Source organism: Tachyglossus aculeatus, chromosome X2 (genome assembly GCF_015852505.1).
Source record: "Tachyglossus aculeatus isolate mTacAcu1 chromosome X2, mTacAcu1.pri, whole genome shotgun sequence".
NCBI lineage: Eukaryota > Metazoa > Chordata > Mammalia > Monotremata > Tachyglossidae > Tachyglossus > Tachyglossus aculeatus.
In genome coordinates this window covers 10,714,343-10,731,919 of record NC_052100.1, presented here as the reverse complement: position 1 = coordinate 10,731,919, position 17,577 = coordinate 10,714,343, and the positions used below count along the sequence as shown (strand labels likewise).

Below are 17,577 nucleotides of genomic sequence, written 5' to 3'. Positions count from 1 at the left end.
AACATAAACCTGCCAAAATATTTTCTCTTTTTTTTGGCTTTTTTTTTTTGGCTTTTTTTTTTTGTCAAGTTCAAGAATCCCCAAGTAAAAATTCTCAACATGGTCTTTTTCCTTTTTTATAAAAATAGATTTTTTTTCTCTTTTTTCCCATTTTTTTCTCACTTTATTTGTTTTCGGCCTCTCGCTCGCTCTCTCCCCCTCCCTTTCTCTTCCTCTCTTTTTTGGCTTTTTTCCCCCACTGTTGTGTGAGAAAGAAGCTGTCTCCATCTCCCCCCACACACACACCCTTTGGCAAAGTTCCGTGTAGCCTGGGGAATAAATACATTAAAAAGGGAGGGGAGGAGGGAAACCAAAGACTTGCTCCCTATTTCCCTTCATACTCTCTCCCCACTTTTCTTTCCTTCTGCCTCTCACTCACTAGTGATGTCTTTTTTGGGATTTTTAAAACCTGTTTCTTTACACACTTTCTCCCATCTTCGTCGGTTGGGCTTTTGTTTAAAAAAAAAAAAGAAAAAAGAAAAAGTAGTGTGGAGGTTTGGTTGTCCATGAGTGGCAGCTTGGGGGGGATGGGGGAGGTAGGGACTTGGTTTTAGGTCCTCGAGATTCCAGGACCTAAGATCTGAGAATCATAACACTAAGGTGAATCACAGAGAGAGTCCTCCCTCCCTAATCGCCATGCCGGGAGGCCACAGCCCCAGGTTGGCTGCCCCTCTCAACTGTCCTTTCCCCACGCCTCTGTCCCAGACTCCTTTCTCCAAACTCCAAGGCCCCTGCCCCGGGCCAACCTCTTCCAAGCTGCAGAGGAATAGAAAAGGCAGTGGGAGGGTGGAACATGAGTGATTTTTATGAAAGAAATTTAGAAGCTGCAATGCTTGAACCATCTGAGGGAAGAAGGGGCCCTACGCAAAGCTGAGGAGGTGAGGTCGGCCTGCGCTTCCCCCTATTTCCTATTGGAAGCAGCTGGACCCGGGCCTCCATACTTCCTGTGGTTGCTCAGCAGGGTGGGAAAGGGGCTGCCTCCCTCCCCGTCAGCATCAGTGAGTGGCTGGGCCACCACACTGGGGGCTTTCTCTACCTCACCGCCCGCCGCTGGAGGTGGGGAGGTCCACTCAGCGGGGGCTGTCCCCAAGGCTGGAAGCAGGAGCCTGCGGAGGCTTTGTAAACTTGCCATCCAGCCGGCGGGTTTGGGGGAGGCAGGGTGCCAGCACAGCTCAGGGGGTAGCCAAACTCAGGGCCTCTCTAGGCTATCACCTAGAGAGCTGGGCCTCCATAGATCCCGGGAAAACCTTGTCAGGGTGCTCCCGCCCTCCCCTTCTTTATCGCCCTTTTGGCCACTGCCTGACTGACTGACTTAAACCCCGACCCTGGATTTTTCTCCCCTCCCTTTCCCAGAACGGGCCTTCCAGCTGCCCAGGGCCAGTGCCTCAGAAGAGCCCTTCTATCTCCCCAGACCCTCCAGCCCCAAGTTGGCTGGCGGATAGCCAATCTGCTTTCGTTTTGCAAAAAAAAAGATTTTTTTTTAAAATGAATTAAACGAGCCAGTTACCCAGGAAAAGAGTGAAAGAGAGAGAGAGAGAGAGAGAGAGTAAAAGGGAGAGACAAAGAGAGAGTGAGAGCGCGCAAATGAGTTTCTCCAGTGACCTCTGGAGGAAGGCCAAGAGGGGGCCGGGACAGGAGAGGCTCTGCCTTTACCTATCCAGCTTATTTCAAAGTCAAAGTGAACACTTTCTTCTCCCAAAAGGCTATAACTGCTCAATCTGTGGGCTATTTCTGTGGCACTCTGTGGGGAGGGGGGAGGGTGTTCTTTTCTTCCCATTTCCCCACCTCCTCCCCAAACACATCCCGATATAGAGTTAGAGTTAGGAGGTGGGAGTGGGAGAAGGGGAGAGAAACTCTCTTTTGACCTTTGCCTTGGTTTAACTCTTCCTCAATTGAAGTACTCAACTTTAACCCAAGCTGCTTGAGCATTTGAGAGCCGATGCCGAGGGTGGGGTGGTCCCTCACCTGCTTCCAGCCCCTTGAAGGAGAAAAACCACCACCCGCGGGGGTCCAGGTGATTTTAGTTTCTGTCTCTGCCTCTGGTCTGAATCAGACTGCCAGGTTAGTTCTGAGGTGGGTTCAGACCTAGATCTCCCACCGGAGATACAGGTTTCCATGGAATCGGATGAGACTGGTGAAGAGCAAAAAAATCCTCCCAGCCTGGAAGTGTACAGAGCATCGGTTGGGGGATTTTGGTTTGTTCTCGTCTCATTTCTCTCTGTCTCTCTCTGCCTGCTTCTCTCTCTCTCTCTCTCTCTCTCTCTCTGCTTTTTGTTGTTGTTTGAGGGACTGTTTTTAAACACGTCCTTTCAGACGTTGGTCTTTGTAGGTTTTGGTTCCATAGTGGTCGGATGGAGCTAGCGGGCAGGCGAGTAGGCGGGCGGCCAGGGGGTGGTCAGCGGGCGGCCAGGCCGGCTTCCCACCCTACAAGCTACTCCTCTCTCTCTGGCGCTCGCACCTCCCCCTCCCCTGCTCCCTTCCTGCCCCTCCCCGGTGCCCTCCCTCTTCTCCCCCGCTCCCCCTCACCCAGCCCCCACCGTCTCTCACGCCTTGTGCTGCTTGCTGGTCTTGAAGGAGACCTGCAGGATGCGATCACCCAGGCGGTAGCCGTTGAGGCTGGCGATGGCCATGGCTGCCTCGTCGTAGTTGGTCATGGTGACGAAGCCGAAGCCCTTGCACTTGTTAGTGGTGAAGTCACGGATCACCTTGACGTTGGTGACGGCTCCGAAGGGTCCAAACAGCTGCCACAGCACGCTCTCATCTGCCTCCGGGGACAGGTTGTACACGAAGATGCACCAGCCCGCGCTGGAGGCCCCAGTGAGATTGACCCCCGCTAGACTGGTCATGCTGTCGATGGTGATGGGAGAGAACCTGGTGATTAAGGACAGAGGACTACTTTGGGTGTAATGCTGAAATTCGACAAAATTTGGAACGCAAAAGAAAAAGGAACAAGACATCAGAAGCGGCCGATCCTCCCACCCAAGCCGCCCGTCTCTCTCCCTTGCCCTGCTCTCCTGCCTTGCTAGCTCACCATTGACCCCTCTGTGGCATCTCACTGCACCCAACTGGTTAGGCCAGGGGATTAAATGGTCGCCTTGGGTCTTCCCCCTCGAGTTCCCCACCGATCCCCTCCCCCCCCTCCCCAGCCCCCACCTGTTCTCCCCCATTCCCCATTGCTCCAATACAGCATACGGATGCTGGGCCACGATCTCCACAGGGCATCCCCACTCTGCCCCACTATCTCCGACTCTCCCTACTGGCCTCCCCAGCTCTAGGCCCAGCCTCTCTGTAAGCCTTGCACCAGCCAGACTGCAGCCATGGCTCCAGGATGGAAATGGGTCGGGGAGAAGCACCTCCACCTCGCAGGCTTAGGAGAAGGATTGGAGCGGGGAGGCCTGTGGAGTAGGAAATGGCTCCAAAGTTCCCCTTACATAAGAGCTGGGCCTATTGGCCAGAGAGAAAGTAAAGGGGCAGGGCAGGGCCCCATCATCCTCCAGGCAGCTCCGCTGACTTAGTCCCTCCCCTGCCAAAAGGCCAGTGTGGCTTCCCCCCGGCTCGGCTCATCTGCTGGCAAACTCTCCTGCCACCGTGGCCGGCAGGGTGAGGACAGGTAACAATGTCCCAGACAGATTCCCAGGAACAAAATGTCTCACAATTCTAACCACCCACACACACACACACACTCTCACACTCTCTCTCTCCCCCAGAGAGTCCCAAACCCAAGCAAACTAAGTGGGAGGAAGGAGAAGGCAGGAAAAAGGGGTGTCCGGGCTAGTAGAAAGAAGGAAAAAAATGTAAAAAAAAAACCCCAAAAATGGTTAGTGCAAGCTGAATGGACCCATGAACCCAAAGCAAAGGGGGCTATAATTTCCCAAGGGCCCAGAAACCCCCAGACCAGGATGGACCCCAGAGAAAAAAGCCTCTTGGCCTCAGCTCCTGTTCCCCCAACCTCCTTCCTGATATCCTTCAACCTTGAGGCTCCCACCTCCCTGCCCTCCGGTCGGATCGCAGCAGCGCCCACATCCCCAGTGGGAGCGGGGAAAGCTGGGTCCCTTCAGGCAGGGCACTAGGAGGGGCAGCCAGATGAGGGCGGCCGCAGGGTTGGGAGGGGATGGGGCGGGGAGCGGGAGGCCACTTGTGAAAGTCTAGCTGCACCCCGGCCGGTCGGCAGCAGGGCGTGGAGGCCTCGGGGGAACGTCATTTACCTCTTCACACCGTACGCCATGTTTAGCAAATTGTCCAGTCTGTGGGAGAAAAAGGGAAATGAGGAAATGCACGGTTAGTAGTCGATCTCATCTGGGGGCGGCTGGCCATTTGCAAGATTTTGTCAGAGGAAATGGACCGGACCCCCGCCCCCCCAACACACACACACACACACCAGCTTTGTCCTGGCCAAGACCTGCCCAGCCTCGTCCTGATGCCCCCTGCCCTGTCCGGCTGTGGGCTGTCTAGTTCTGGCTTCCCCTTCCCTGGCTCCGCCTAAGTCTGCAAGGCCCCTGGGTTCTCCTCGTGGGCCGTGGGCCATTCGGGAAGCACAGGATGGGATGGGATGGGTCTGTGGGGGCCTGGAGGCATGGCTAAGAGCTGAGCTCTGCGAAGCTGGGGGGAGGGGGCTGCTGCTGCCAAAGTGGCCACAGTGCAAGCTCCCCTCACACCCACATCTCAAATTGGGGCCAGGGGGTGGGCAGGCCATCGGGCATTACCTTTAGGGCCACACACACACACACACACACACACACACACACACATACATGTAACATGCCCGATCCTCTGAGCGCCTGTGGGCTCTGCAAAGGAGAGAACACCTGGATATCACACACTTGGCTTCCGGATCAGCCGAGCAGCCCTGACCTAAACGGGCCCTTTGTGTGTCCCCCTGTAGATCATAAGCTCCTTGGGGGCAGGAATCTGCTGGACCAACTCTCTTGTCCTCTCCCAAGAACTTAGTACAGCGCTCTGCACACAGTAAGCGCTCAATACCATCGATTGATTGACAGAGCGACTGTCGCTTACAACAGGAGCTGGAAGAGGAGGTAGGGAGGCATATGAATATACCAGCCAACAACCTCCAGAAGCTGAGGACGGGAAATCTGAAGGATGAGAACAGAGAAGGCCAAGGCAACTCTGTTCCGGCTCCAGCTAGCCCAGCAGGCCCCCGATGAGCTCGGCCTGAAGGGGAGGGGCAAAGGGAGAAGCAGTGTGGCCTAGGGGAAAGAGCACGGGCCTGGGCGTCAGAGGATCTGGGTTCTAACATCTGCCCGCTGTGTCACCTTGGGGCAAGGCATTTCACGTCTGTGTGCCTCAGTTTCCTCTCCTGTAGGTGGGACAGGGACCGTGTCTGACCTGATTATCTTGGATGTCCCCCAGCGCTCGGCACATAGTAAGCACTTAACAAATGCCACAATTCGGATTATTAGGAGACAACGTCTTCCGTTGGGTCACGCGCCTCAGGAGAGGGGCCGCAGCCATCCCAGCTACGCCAGCCCAATCACCAGGCCTAGGGCTGGGGACGGGGTCCCGCGCTGACCGCGGCGCTCTGTCTCCGGGCCCTGCCTCCGTCACCCCGGCCCTCCCTGTCCACCACACTGGGTTGAAGGCCTCCTGCCTGGTAGCCAAGGAGCACTGGGCCAAGCTCCTCAGCCGCCACATCCCTCAGCAACCCAGAGCTCAGATGGCCCGCCCCGCCCTATCCCTCCAGTCAACTGTCCCCTGCAGAGCCTGTGTGGTGGAGAAGGGAGGGTCCCGGTGTCTTTCCCAGCAAGGAGCCCCCTCCCCCAGCCTGGAGCGGCCCGGGTGCTGCCTCATGGGAGAGGCCCAATCAATCAGTCACCCCCCAGCTTCCCCCACGGAAGGGGCCAGGAGACCCGAGGACAGACTGCTGTCCCCTCTGCTCCACCCGGAGGGGCGGGGGGCAGAGAAGCGGAGACCTTCCCTCCTCTCCCCGAGAAAGCCACCATCCTCCACCCCCAGGATGCTGGCAACCAAGCTCCCCGAAGCTGAGCGGGGAGAGGACCCGGGTGAGGCCAAGGGGCGTGCCCCCCCCCCGCCCCCCCTTACCTGAATCTCTGCGTCTGGTGGTGCAAGGGCCCCGTGTATCGCCGGGCGGTGGTCTGGTACAGGTGGGTGAGCAGTGCCTGACCTGTCTTCTGACTGGGATTGTTGGCAAACTTGACTGTGATGGGCTCACTGGCCCCCAAAGGCTTCTGCCCATTGAGCCCCTTAATAGCTTCTTCTGCCTCTATCCTCTTATCGAAACGGATGAACCCGACTCCCCGGGAGACTCCTGCGGGGGGAGAGGAGAGGAGAAGGGCAGGGTGGGGTGGGGGGCTCGATCGGGGGGGCCGTTCGCCCCTGCCCCTTCACTGCGCCTTCCCCTGTGAAGGGAGGGTGGACCTGGAGGAAAGAGTTGGGCGGGGGGGAGAGACAGAGAGAGAGAGAAGAGGGAAGGAGAAGAGAGAGGCTACAGGATACTGCTGGCTGGCCACTCTCCAGTGATTAAAAGTGGCATGTGTGGTGCAGTTCCTAGGATGAGGGGAAGCACTGGCTAAGGGGTCCATTCCCACCCTGAGCCAGTCGGGCCCCTGCCCCTGCAGGAGGAGGACAATGAGAAACTCACTCCAGAACTCCTACCCGATCATTTCTGCTGCCTCTCGCTGCCAGAGCCTCCCCCGGCATTACCCTGCTGGGCCCCGTATTGATTTGTTTCTCTTGCCCATGTCTTGAGCTGCAGAGTCATGGCCCCCTGAGAGGATTCAGACCCCGCCCCGGCCCCTACCCTGCTCCCAGGCCTGCTCTCTGACAAAAGGCTGGAGGGAACTATCCCGGAACCCAGGAGCCCCCACAGCCCCAAACCCTTTCCCACCACATTACAGGAGACAGATTTCCCCTACACACACACACACGATAAATTCTCCCCTAATATCTCACACCAAACACACAAATACAGAAGGCATCTCCTCCCCCATCCCAACTGCCCTTCCACAGAACCACAGGACACAGATCCCCATTCTAGGCTCCCCTCCCCCTGCACAGGTATCCACACGTGTGCACATACAAAACTCTGTTCTAGTCTCCTTCTCTTAGCCTTCCTCCCCCTATATAAAAGACAAATCCCCAGCACATTGCACTAAATTATAAGGTCCTTGAGGGCAGGGATTGTGTCTTCTAACTCTATTGTCCTCTTCCAAGCATCTAGTACAGTGCTCTGCACACAGTAGGTGCTCAATAAATAATCCTGATGAATCCATTGATCTCCTTCCCATACCCACACATTAAATTTCCCCCCCCATCCACACCCAGGCGGTAAAGTGACCCTCTAGGCCCAAACTGCCTCAAAGCATCGCCTCTCCCCGGCATTTAATAACAGGCATCACCTGCACAGAAGAAACCCGCTTCCCGAATTACAAATTTCCACGGCTGGGAATCTGCAATCAACATGTTTTTAATCCTCAGGCAGCTCTCCCTGAGCAGGTGGGGTGGGACTGATTAGGCCTAAATTAAGGGCACATGGGGCCCTCCAGCCTGCAGTCCTCCCCAGCCCATTCTCTCCTCTCCCTCCTCCCCCCTCAAAACCCTCTCCCCCACCTCACCCCAGCAATCCCCCTCCTCTTCTGATCCATCTGTCCATCTTGCCCAGCCCATCTCTCTCTCAGCCCAGGGGCCTCTGGGCCCTGGCCCTGGATTCCATGGGTGCCCCAATCACTCACAGCCTAACAAACCTACTCAGGGTCACCTGGTGCCCTAGAGGCCCCAGCCACACTCCTCCTCCTCCCTCCTCCCCTCCCCTCGACCCAGCAGAGGACCAAAGCCAAAGAGCCAGAAAGCGGGATGGACAGGATCCCATATGCCTGAAGCAGGGGGATCAGTGGCTCAGATCAATGCTCTGCAAAGAGCTGCTATTGATCGCCTGCCGTTTCCCTCCCTGGGCTAGAACCTCGGTCAGAGACTCTGTGGTGAGGGGAGAGGAGCCGGTCGGTCGGCTGGCCTTGTCCTTGGCTCTCGACTGAGCGGGGTGGGCCCACAGCGGTGCCCAGGGGAAGGTCAGTATGATGCTTGTCCCCGGACACCCCCGCCCCACCGTCGGTCCCGGCCAGCCCTTGCTGCCGTCGGCATCCCCTCCCCATCCCGGCCGCTGCCGTTCACCACGACGGCCAAGGGGGGTGGGGAGCTGGGTGGAGAAGCTCTCCGGAGGAAAAGAGACCGAGCCAGGTTGGGTAGGGCTCGGCGGTCGGGAAAGACCCAGACAACCGAGAGGAGACGTGACTGAGGTCTATCAGAGGCTCAGTGAAGAGGGCGGGCAGGGCGAACAAGAAATTGTTTGTTCGTGAAATGCCACAGCACCAGGACCAGGGAGCACTCGTTGAAGCTTGAAGGGAAGGTGGTGGGTTCAAAGCAAACACCAGGAAATGCTCCTTCTCCCAGCGGGGAGTAGGGGGAAGGGGAGAGCACGTGGAATTTGTTCCCCCCGGAAGTTGTGGAGGCAGAAAATGCCGACAAGTTCAAGTTCGTGGATGAGAGGTTGACGACAAGTTACGAAAGGGAAAGTTAGGGTTGTGGAGAGAAGTCCGGTGGTCCATCCCTAACCATGAAGATGGGCCGTGGGGGCTGGGGCAGGGGGGAGGGGGTCCAGGAGAGCCACCGTCCCACGGCTCCTCCAAGTGTCCGGGGGCCGCCGTCGGAGTCAGAATCCGACGCCGGACGGACCGGCGAGCCGACCCGGCGATGGCGTCACTCCTGTCTTATGTTCTTTTTAGGTCGGGATGGGGGCAGGGAAGGGCCAAATGAGGCCAGGGCTCTTGGGAACCAGAGACACGGCCAAAGCCAAAGCAGACTGGGAGATGGGGTGAGCTCCTCGACCCTCTCACTCTGCCTCAGCAGCAGCTGGGGGGGGTGGGGGTGGGGGGCAAAAAGAGAGGCATTTTGGGAAGGCAGCAATCCTGCAGGGCAGGATAAGCCCAGCTCCTGGCCCACTCCCAACCCTCCGCCACCCTGTGGCTCCCAGCTACCCAGAGGCCTCAGGGGGAGGTCAGGGAGGGCCTGGGGCCGCCCCCAGGCCCTACCCTTGCAGGGTCAGGTGGGCGGGGGGAGGGTATCCAGGTCACTCACCTGTGACCTGGTCCACAAGGATGCGGGAGGTGATGATGCGGCCATACTGGGAGAAAAGCTGTTCCATCTCCTTCTGGCTCATGGTCTTTGGAAGGCCACTGACATAGAGGTTAGCATCACGGATGGAGGCTGAGCTGGGCCGGGCATAGGACACCTGTGGAGGAAGAGGAAGAGTTTGGGATGAGCTCCTTCTCGGGTGGGTGGGTGGGCGGGGGGGTGACAAGAGGTGGGCCAGGGAGGATGAGGAGCCAGGTAGTACCTCGGGACTGGGGCTGGAGGAGGAGGAGGGAAAAGTAGGCGGGGCCGCTTTTCAATCCCTTCCTCACCTGTCTCTCCCACTCCTCTTGGGCCAGGTTGAGCATGAAGATCAGGGAATTTGTGGGTCTCTGAGGCCCTCCCCATCTCTTCCTGCCTCCACCTGGCCCTGAGGGCTGAGAAGTGGGAAGTTCTTATTCACTGACGGGCTCAGATTTTCTCTGGAGAAGAAGCAAGGGCTTGGTGCCCTCTGCGGGAGGTCACAAGGCGATGGCCCAGGGGAACCGGGGGTCCCTGGGCAATGACAAAGACCTGTGGTCCTCCCACCCGTGGACACATTCTGTGGTTGTCCTTTGGTCCGAAGACGCCGAAGGTGAGATTAGATCCCTGCGTGAGAGCGAATGTCTTTGACAGAGACCCTCGTGCATGCGTGCACACTTTGTCCGTGGAAATCCAGTCGGGCACCTTTTCTGGTCCCTGGCTGTTCGGGTGAGCGTTGCTCAGACACCCGTGGTTAAGACGGAAAGGTATGTCCCACCGCCGGCCGGACACACGGTTGAGTTGCTTGGGCAGCATGGTGATGCCATCCACACTGAGCCATCCACACTCTCAGTGCCCAGCGGCACACGTGGTGCCACGGCTGGCAAGGAGAAAGGGTGCAACCTGTGGTCACAGAACAGACTGTCTCTGAGACCTCCAGAGTAGCGGGCACCACTGGCCCTTGCCCATCTGGGAAGCCATCATTGAGCATGAGACTCAAGACTGGCTTAGTAAAGGTTGGGAGGGTCTTTTCCCAAATTGCACAGAGAACAAACACAGCACAGACAAATGCCCGGTTGTCCTTTGTGTGAGATACCAGACAGACTGGAGCTGGAAAACCAGCAGAGCATCAGAGCTGGGCCTATTTGGGCAGGATGGTCATTCTGGAGGGCAGCGCAGCCTCACCCCGGGCCGATCTGGAAGACCCGAGACCAGCATCCACCCGGCTGAAAACCCGGCCCAGTCCGCTCCGGTTCCGGTGGGGAAAGAGCTGCCCGAGATCGGGAGCCTCCGCATCCCGTCTCCACGAGCCGTCCTCCATCAGGCTGGATGGCCTCGCCCCAGGCTGGGACCCCGGCGCTCTGAGAGACGCCAGCCTTTCCTGGTGACGAAATGTCATCGTCACACAGATCACGCCCTGGTCAGAGGGGTGGCAATCGGGAAGCGGCGCTAGGAGATGGTGAGGGAGCAGGATGGCGAGAGAGGGGAAAAAACCCCGCTCCACGCTGCACCGGCCAGGAAGCCAGGGCCGGGGGAACCACGGTCCCCCAGAGGCCTCCTTCTGATGGCTGGACCAGCGGAAGCACCCATAAAAAGAGCGAAGGTTTACTGCCCTCCCGATGCTCTGATCCAGTTAACACGCTACTGCCGGGTGAGACGCTGGCTTCCGACGTACCGAGCGTTGTTAACCACAACGGGTTCGGTTAATGGACGTGCCGGTTTGCACACAGTCCAAGAGTGGGAAAAGGAAACAAGAGTTTTGGTTTCGTTGAACGGAGTTCACATAAAGCCAGTGTGAATTCAGGCAACTTCACACTCTTCTCCATATCAGTCAGGAGGCACAGGGCAGGGGAACCAACCCTTTCCTGGGCTGAGCCAGCATAGGAATGTAGAGATCGAAAGAAAAAGAACAGAGAGGGGACTTACCTTCCACATTGCCCTTCTATGCCTGTCTGTGCCCCGGAAGCGGAGGGGCGGCCCTGTCCCCGCGCGGAACAGGGACTGTGCCCAATCTGGAAACCTTGCATCTACCCCAAGGCTTAGCACATATAACAAACGCCCCAGTGTTTATTATCCGTAGCAGCAGTAGGCATTGACCAGCTCCATGGAGTGGCCAGAAATGTGTCCCCCACACACCTCAAAACACACCTCCATACATACGTATCTGTCTCCACCTCTAGACTGTAAGCTCACTGTGGTCAGGGAATGTGTCAACCAACTCTGTTGTACTGAACTCTCCCAAATACTAAGTACAGTGCTCTGTACACGGTAAGCGCTCTCTAAATACGACTGATTGCTGACCTACATACATACCTATATTTTTATATCTGTGCGTCTGTGTGATATGGGGGTGGGTGTGTATGGCTAGCGATGCAAACACACATCCTTTCCACTAATACTTCCCTCCACACACATCGCCCCTTTGCACACATCACTTCCTCTCCCCGCCCCTCACTAAATAAACCGAGTCTCACTGCTGACTGTGGAAACATTTCCACGCTACCCCTGAAGGAGGTAGAAGAACTGGTGCAGCTGAGGCCCCAAAATACATACCCACAAAGCAGCCCCCACCCCACAGTGACCCTCACTCCAGCCCAGACCTCTCCTCCCCAAGGGTCTCACCCCGCCAGGAGTGCCGACCAAGTCCTGACTCCAACCCCATGACGCCCACCCCGCCCGGCCAGAGCTAGTAGTCCCAAAGGAGAAACAGCCCATTACCGCTCCCCGGGGCCGCCCCCAGCCTGGCGTTGCCATAGCGATCTGCGGCCTGCACCAGCCTGCAGCCCAAAGTAGATTTTGAGGTTATCAGCTCCACGACTGAGTCACCACTCCACGGAGCAGGGTATGGGGGAGGACAGAGAGGGCATTCTGGGGGTAGGGGGAAAGGTAACGGAGAAGGTGGCATAGGCTGGGCGGTGGGAGACGGGGGAAGATGGCCATGAGTCCATTCTTCAGCTGGCCTGTTCCCCATCAAGTCCTGGGCCGGCTGGGGTGGGAGCGGAGGGGGAGAAAGAGGGGTGTCTGATATTCTTGAGTGCTGTCTGTGACCACTCTAGGAGAGAAACAGGGAAGACTTGAGGTGGGGATGACAGGATGGAAGCCCCAGAGGGAGGGGAATTAAGGAGGACACAAAGGACATGGGGAGAGGGAGAAAAGGAAATGGTGAGGAAGGGGAAGCCAAAGGGCTGGGCAAATAGCCAAGGACAAAGAGGAAGGGGGATGAGAGGACATGGGGGACACAGGAGAGGATGGTCTAGTGAAAGGAGCATGAGCCGGGGAATCCCAAGACCTGGGTTCTCATCCCAGCTCTGCTCCGAGCCTGCTGTGAGACCGCAGGCAAGTTTCCTAATCTTTCTGGGTCTCATTTTTCTCATCTGTGAAATGGGGGGTGGGGGTGAGGAATAACAATACCCCTCTCTTCCCACCTCATAGAGATGTTGTGAGGATAAAAATACGATGACTAATGAGAAAGCGCTTTGGAAAAATAAAGCGCTATACACAAACCCAGATCAAATTATTATATAGGGGAGAGAGTGGGTGGGGAAGAAGGATTAGGGGACGGTTAGAAGACCTCCTTTGCTTTCTAGAACCAGGATCTGGAGCTGGGGGAGGGAAAAGGCCGAGACAGGGGTCCCGTGTGCTAGGGGAGGGAGGGCATTGGAATTCCTCAGGCATTGCTTGGTTGTCATGAAAACCCCCTTGCATTGGCCATGAGCAGTTCAAGCCAAGGCAGGGGACCCCGTTGCCAAGGATAGTCCCAGCCCCCTACTCAGACAGAGGCAGCACGGCCTAGTGGAAAGAGCCGGGCCTGGAAGTCGGAGGACCTGGGTTCTAATTCCGGCTCCTCTACAAACCTGCTGTGTGGCTTTGGACAAGTCACTTCACTACCTCTGTGCCTCAGTTCCCTCATCTGCAAAATGGCGATTCAATAACTGTTCTCTCTCCTACTCAGAGTGAGCCCCATGTGGGACCCAATTACCTTGTATTCATTTTTTCATTCAGTCGTATTTACTGAGTGCTTACTGTGTGCAGAGCACTGTACTAAGTGCTTGGGAAGTACACGTTGGCATCTACCCTACTGCCTGATACAGCGCTTGGCACCTAGTAAACGCTAACAGATACCACAGTTATTATCACTGAAGCCCAACCCTGACCCGTCACTGAGCTGGAGGACCGGGGCCAGCCCATCGGAAGGCCTCCGGAGAGGCTGCCAGAAGATCGGCCGCCTAGGGGCCAAGGGTCCGGCATCGATGGAGCCAGAAGTTGGGGAGGGGGTCACCCGGATAAAACCTCACCCTAGGGAACCCAGACCCAGACAACAGCCCCATCTCCCCGCTGTCCCCAGGTGGTTTGTTTGTGCCGTGGCGCTAAGAAGTCAGAGCGGCGCTCCGTGGCGCCCGCCCGGCTGGGCCCCGCTCCCCCTCCGCCCTCTCCTCTACCCCCCCCTCGCCCCCGTGGGAATGCCAGGGATTGGAGTGTGCTGTTGGTGGGGGGGGAGCTGGCCCACCAGGGAGCCCCGTTTCCATAGTGACCCCTGGCTGTGGCAGCAATTAGGGAGGCTGCCGGCAAGAGAGCAAAAACAAGGTTTAAATGTGTTTTAAAAAAAAAAAAAGACAAAGGAGAGCCAGGTAGCCTATGAACAAGGACAAAGGGTAGAAAGTTAGAGAACAAAGGTCAGCAGGTTATAGAGGGGCAAGGACAGTTAGGGCCCACACAGCAGAGGGCCAGAGTGGCCATTGGAAGTGTACAATGACCCCACAATGTAACTTACTTGGGGAAGTTTGCAGAACCTCGGTAGTTGCTGAGTGAACCCCTGACCCGCTCCCACGCTCTCGAAGAGCTGTCGAGTTCCCCTCCGAGGCCCTTCTAAATCCGGGCACCACTTCCAGGCCACGGGGCTCAGCCGCGGGAGCCGAGGCAGGGGGAGGTTGGGCCTTTAAAATAAAAATTCTGGGCACTAAGGTGTCCGGTGCCTCAGCGGTACCCCCAGGGGACGGGCCAGCCGAAAAGTGGGCCGTTTGTTATAAAGTCAGACGAGCGGCCACCCTGAGTGAGAATAAAAAGAAAGACCAACTGGCTAGGTTCAGCACCCGGTCTCTCCTTCAGGGTCACTGATGGACTAGGGCCCAGCCAGGTCAGGCTTCCCGGGGCAAAATTCCTGCTTCCACGGCTCCGCTCCTGCCGTGGGTCCGGTGAGAGAATGGCCCTTCACCCCGAACTGTCCCAGCATGGGTGGCAACTGAAAACTGGGAAGGTCAAGGGGGCTTAGATTCCCCAAACAGCTCAGGCGCCTGGTATCTGATAACTTGAGCGTTTCTTAGACTTCAGCCCCCCAAAATGTGTGAGGACCTAACTCCTTGCCCTGGTCACCTCCACTGCTTGGACAGTTGCCCACTGCCCTCCCAACAGGCCATGTTGGACGGAATCATGGAGGCTCTGAGGATGGAGCCCCTGGAACCAGTCACTTCACTTCTCTGGGTCTCGCTTTCCTCACCTGTAAAATGGGGATTCAATATCAATACCTGTTCTCCCTCCCCTTTCAGCCACTGAACCCGACGAGGGACAGGGACTGGGGCCGACCCGATGATCTCGGGTCTGTCCCAGCACCGGGAATAGAGTAAGCGCTTCACAGAGACCACACTGATAAGAAGAGAAGCAACGTGGCCTAGTAGGAAGAGCACGGGCCTGGGAATCGGAGGACCTGGGTTCTAGTCCCGGCTCTGCCAAGCATCTATTGCGTGACCTTGGGCAAGTCACTTGGCTTCTCTGGGCCTCAGCTGCCTCATCTGTAAAATGGGGGTTCAATTCCTGTCCTTCCTCCTTCTTAGACGGTGAGTCCCATGTGAGACGGAGGCTGTGTGCAACCTGGTTAATTTGCATCTACCCCAGCGCTTAGATCAGTGCTTGGCACATAGTATGTGCTTAATAAGTATCATTACCATTATTACTATCATTTTTAAAATACTAAATAAAAACAGCCCGATCGGGGGCTAGTTCACTGAGCCCCTGAGCCCTGGGTTAACAGCAAACTGGAAAATGTTTAATATTAAACTAGCATTGCAGGTAAGGGCAGTGATCAGCCCACCCTCCTCCACATCAGTGGAGCGATGGACAGGGGACATCTCTACCAACCCTGTTATACTGTAGTCTCCCAAGTGCTTAATACAGTGCTCTGCATACCCTAAGTGCTCAATAAATACCATTGATTGATTGCTTGATTGAGCTTGGTCCCCTGTCTGTCTCCAACAAGCTTCTAAGTCTTCCTAGGAGGAAATGTGCTGTGAATGACCTAAGGGGGCTCCCAGCTCAGACATCCTCCCCCCAGCCCCCAATCTACAAGCTGTCCCAGGCCCTGGCCAAAAAGGCCCCCTGTGTGGCAGAAGCATCAATCAATCAATTAATTAAGAGCATTTATTAGTAATAATTATTATAATGGCATTTATTAAGTGCTTACTATGTGCAAAGCACTGTTCTAAGCACTGGGGAGGTTACAAGGTGATCAGGTTGTCCCACGGGGGGCTCACAGCTTTAATCCCCATTTTACAGATGAGGTAACTGAGGCACAGAGAAGTGAAGTGACTTGCCCAAAGTCACACAGCTGACAAGTGGCGGAGCCGGGATTTGAACCCATGACCTCTGACTCCAAAGCCCGGGCTCTTTCCACTGAGCCACGCTGCTTCTCTAACCTACTGTGTGCAGGGCACTGTACTAAATGCTTAGAAGCTCCGAGCAGAGTACCAAAGAGCTAGCAGACAGGATCCATGCCCTCAAGGAGCTCATAAAGTGGGGGGAAGAAAGACACACCAATAAATTACAGATGGGGGAGTAACAGTGTGTATGAGGTATGTACAGAAAGTGCCCCAGAGGGTGTGGTGTGGAGGGAGGGGAATAGGGTGGGGAGATGAGAGATGAATCAGGGAAGGCCTCCTGGAGGAGATGTGACCTCGGAAGGGTTTTGAAGGCGAGCATGTGCCCAGGCTTGCAGGTCCCCAGCACGGTCCCCTCAGGTGGTCCTGCCCTTCCCTATGACCCCAGCCAGACGGCCATACATTCATTGGGTCAAGGGCCCCGAATAAACCCACGGGTGCCCGAGAGCTGCTGAGCCAACCTTACCAAATAAGAATAGCCCACTGCCATCCAAATGGCCCAGGGGGCCCTTAGAGCCTGGAGAGCTGAGCAGGGCTTGAGCTGGCCCTGACCCTCCCTCAACGCCCCCACCATCCTCAAGGTGCCTGCCCCAGGCCCAGGGCACGGCTCCAGTGGAGACCGGGCCAGAGGGAGGGGTGGAGTTGGCCCCCTCCTTCCCCTGGCTTCATTTGGTGGCTAATCTGTTCCCCACTATCAGACCCCCTCAGGCATGGCAAATGGGACTGCTTCATCCCCGAACGGCTGCTCTGCCCCGCCCCCCCCCCCAGCGACCCAACCCGCTAATTAGCCTCTGCAGAAGGCAGATGGGACCCCCGGCCTCCTCCCCGGCCTTCGGGATTTCCATGACAAAAGCTGGGAACACACAAAAAACCCATCCCCTTTCCCCGCACCCCTCCCCCCATCCCTGCCTTTCACTCAATCTCTGACCTCAGGGGTCAGCCACCTTCTGCTGGGGCTGCAGACCGAGGGGGGAGGGGGGGAAAGCAGGCGGGGAAAGAGTGGGAGCACTGGGGGAGCTGAGGACGGGACTGGGAGCAGAAGAGGAGTGTGTGGTTGCAGGTCGGGGGAGGAGAGAGTTGAGAGAGCTGGGAGAATATTAGGACGAGGAGTTTGGGGTTGCTGGCAGGCAGGCAGGCCTCTGGTGGAGCCCTCCTCTCCACAGTCGTCCCCAGGACAAGACTTCTCTCAGCCCCCTCCTCAGTTCGCACCCCCCCAGCCCCATCGGGGAAGGGGGAGGAGGGTCCCTGAAGCCACTCCCTCACACTCCCTGCAGCGGCCGGGCAGCTGGGGCCACCTGCTCAGAGGAGCCTGGCCCTGCCCCTTATCCCTGGAGCCGCCCTGCCATATGGGCCCAGCCGAGGATCTGAAAAGTTGGGGGAAGGGGGATGGAGGGTGTGAGGGTGGTGATGGCGACGGGGAGAGCCCAGGAAGTTGACGGGTAAGGGGAGACTGGGTGGAACTCACCTTGATGGTTTTGGTCTGCAGCTTGAGCCCATTGAGGGTGTTGATTGCTTTGTCAGCGTCATTGGGGTCCACATAGTTCACAAAGCCATACCCCAGACTCTGACCTGGACGGGAAGGAAGAGGAGCCATGAGCTGAGGCAGCAGTGGGTCGGGGATGCTGGCAAGAGCTCCGGGCCCAGAGTCCCAAGGAGGATGACTCACCTGCTCTAGGCCCCGGCCCCAGGCTCCGGCTGGGGCTGGGGAAAGCCAAGCCACCCAGCCCCCCTGCCCCCCACTCTCCCAGAGGAGGGAAGCAAGACCCCAGAA

General features: G+C 57.1%; 1 protein-coding gene across 5 annotated transcripts in view; it reads right to left on the bottom strand.

Annotated features, from left to right (window-relative positions):
• The window catches only part of ELAVL3 (ELAV like RNA binding protein 3), a 42,820-nt gene that overhangs the window by 2,791 nt on the left and 22,452 nt on the right, over positions 1-17,577 (bottom strand). For 4 of the 5 annotated variants that reach the window (XM_038771504.1, XM_038771501.1, XM_038771503.1 and 1 more), the window contains 5 exons: positions 17,272-17,375; positions 9,145-9,298; positions 6,097-6,322; positions 4,245-4,283; positions 2,587-2,931 (listed from right to left, as the gene is read on the bottom strand). In XM_038771504.1, the coding sequence (XP_038627432.1) occupies positions 2,587-2,931; positions 4,245-4,283; positions 6,097-6,322; positions 9,145-9,298; positions 17,272-17,375 (868 nt within the window). The remainder of the gene's footprint in view (positions 1-2,586; positions 2,932-4,244; positions 4,284-6,096; positions 6,323-9,144; positions 9,299-17,271; positions 17,376-17,577) is intronic. The other variant, XM_038771502.1, reaches the window with a different exon arrangement.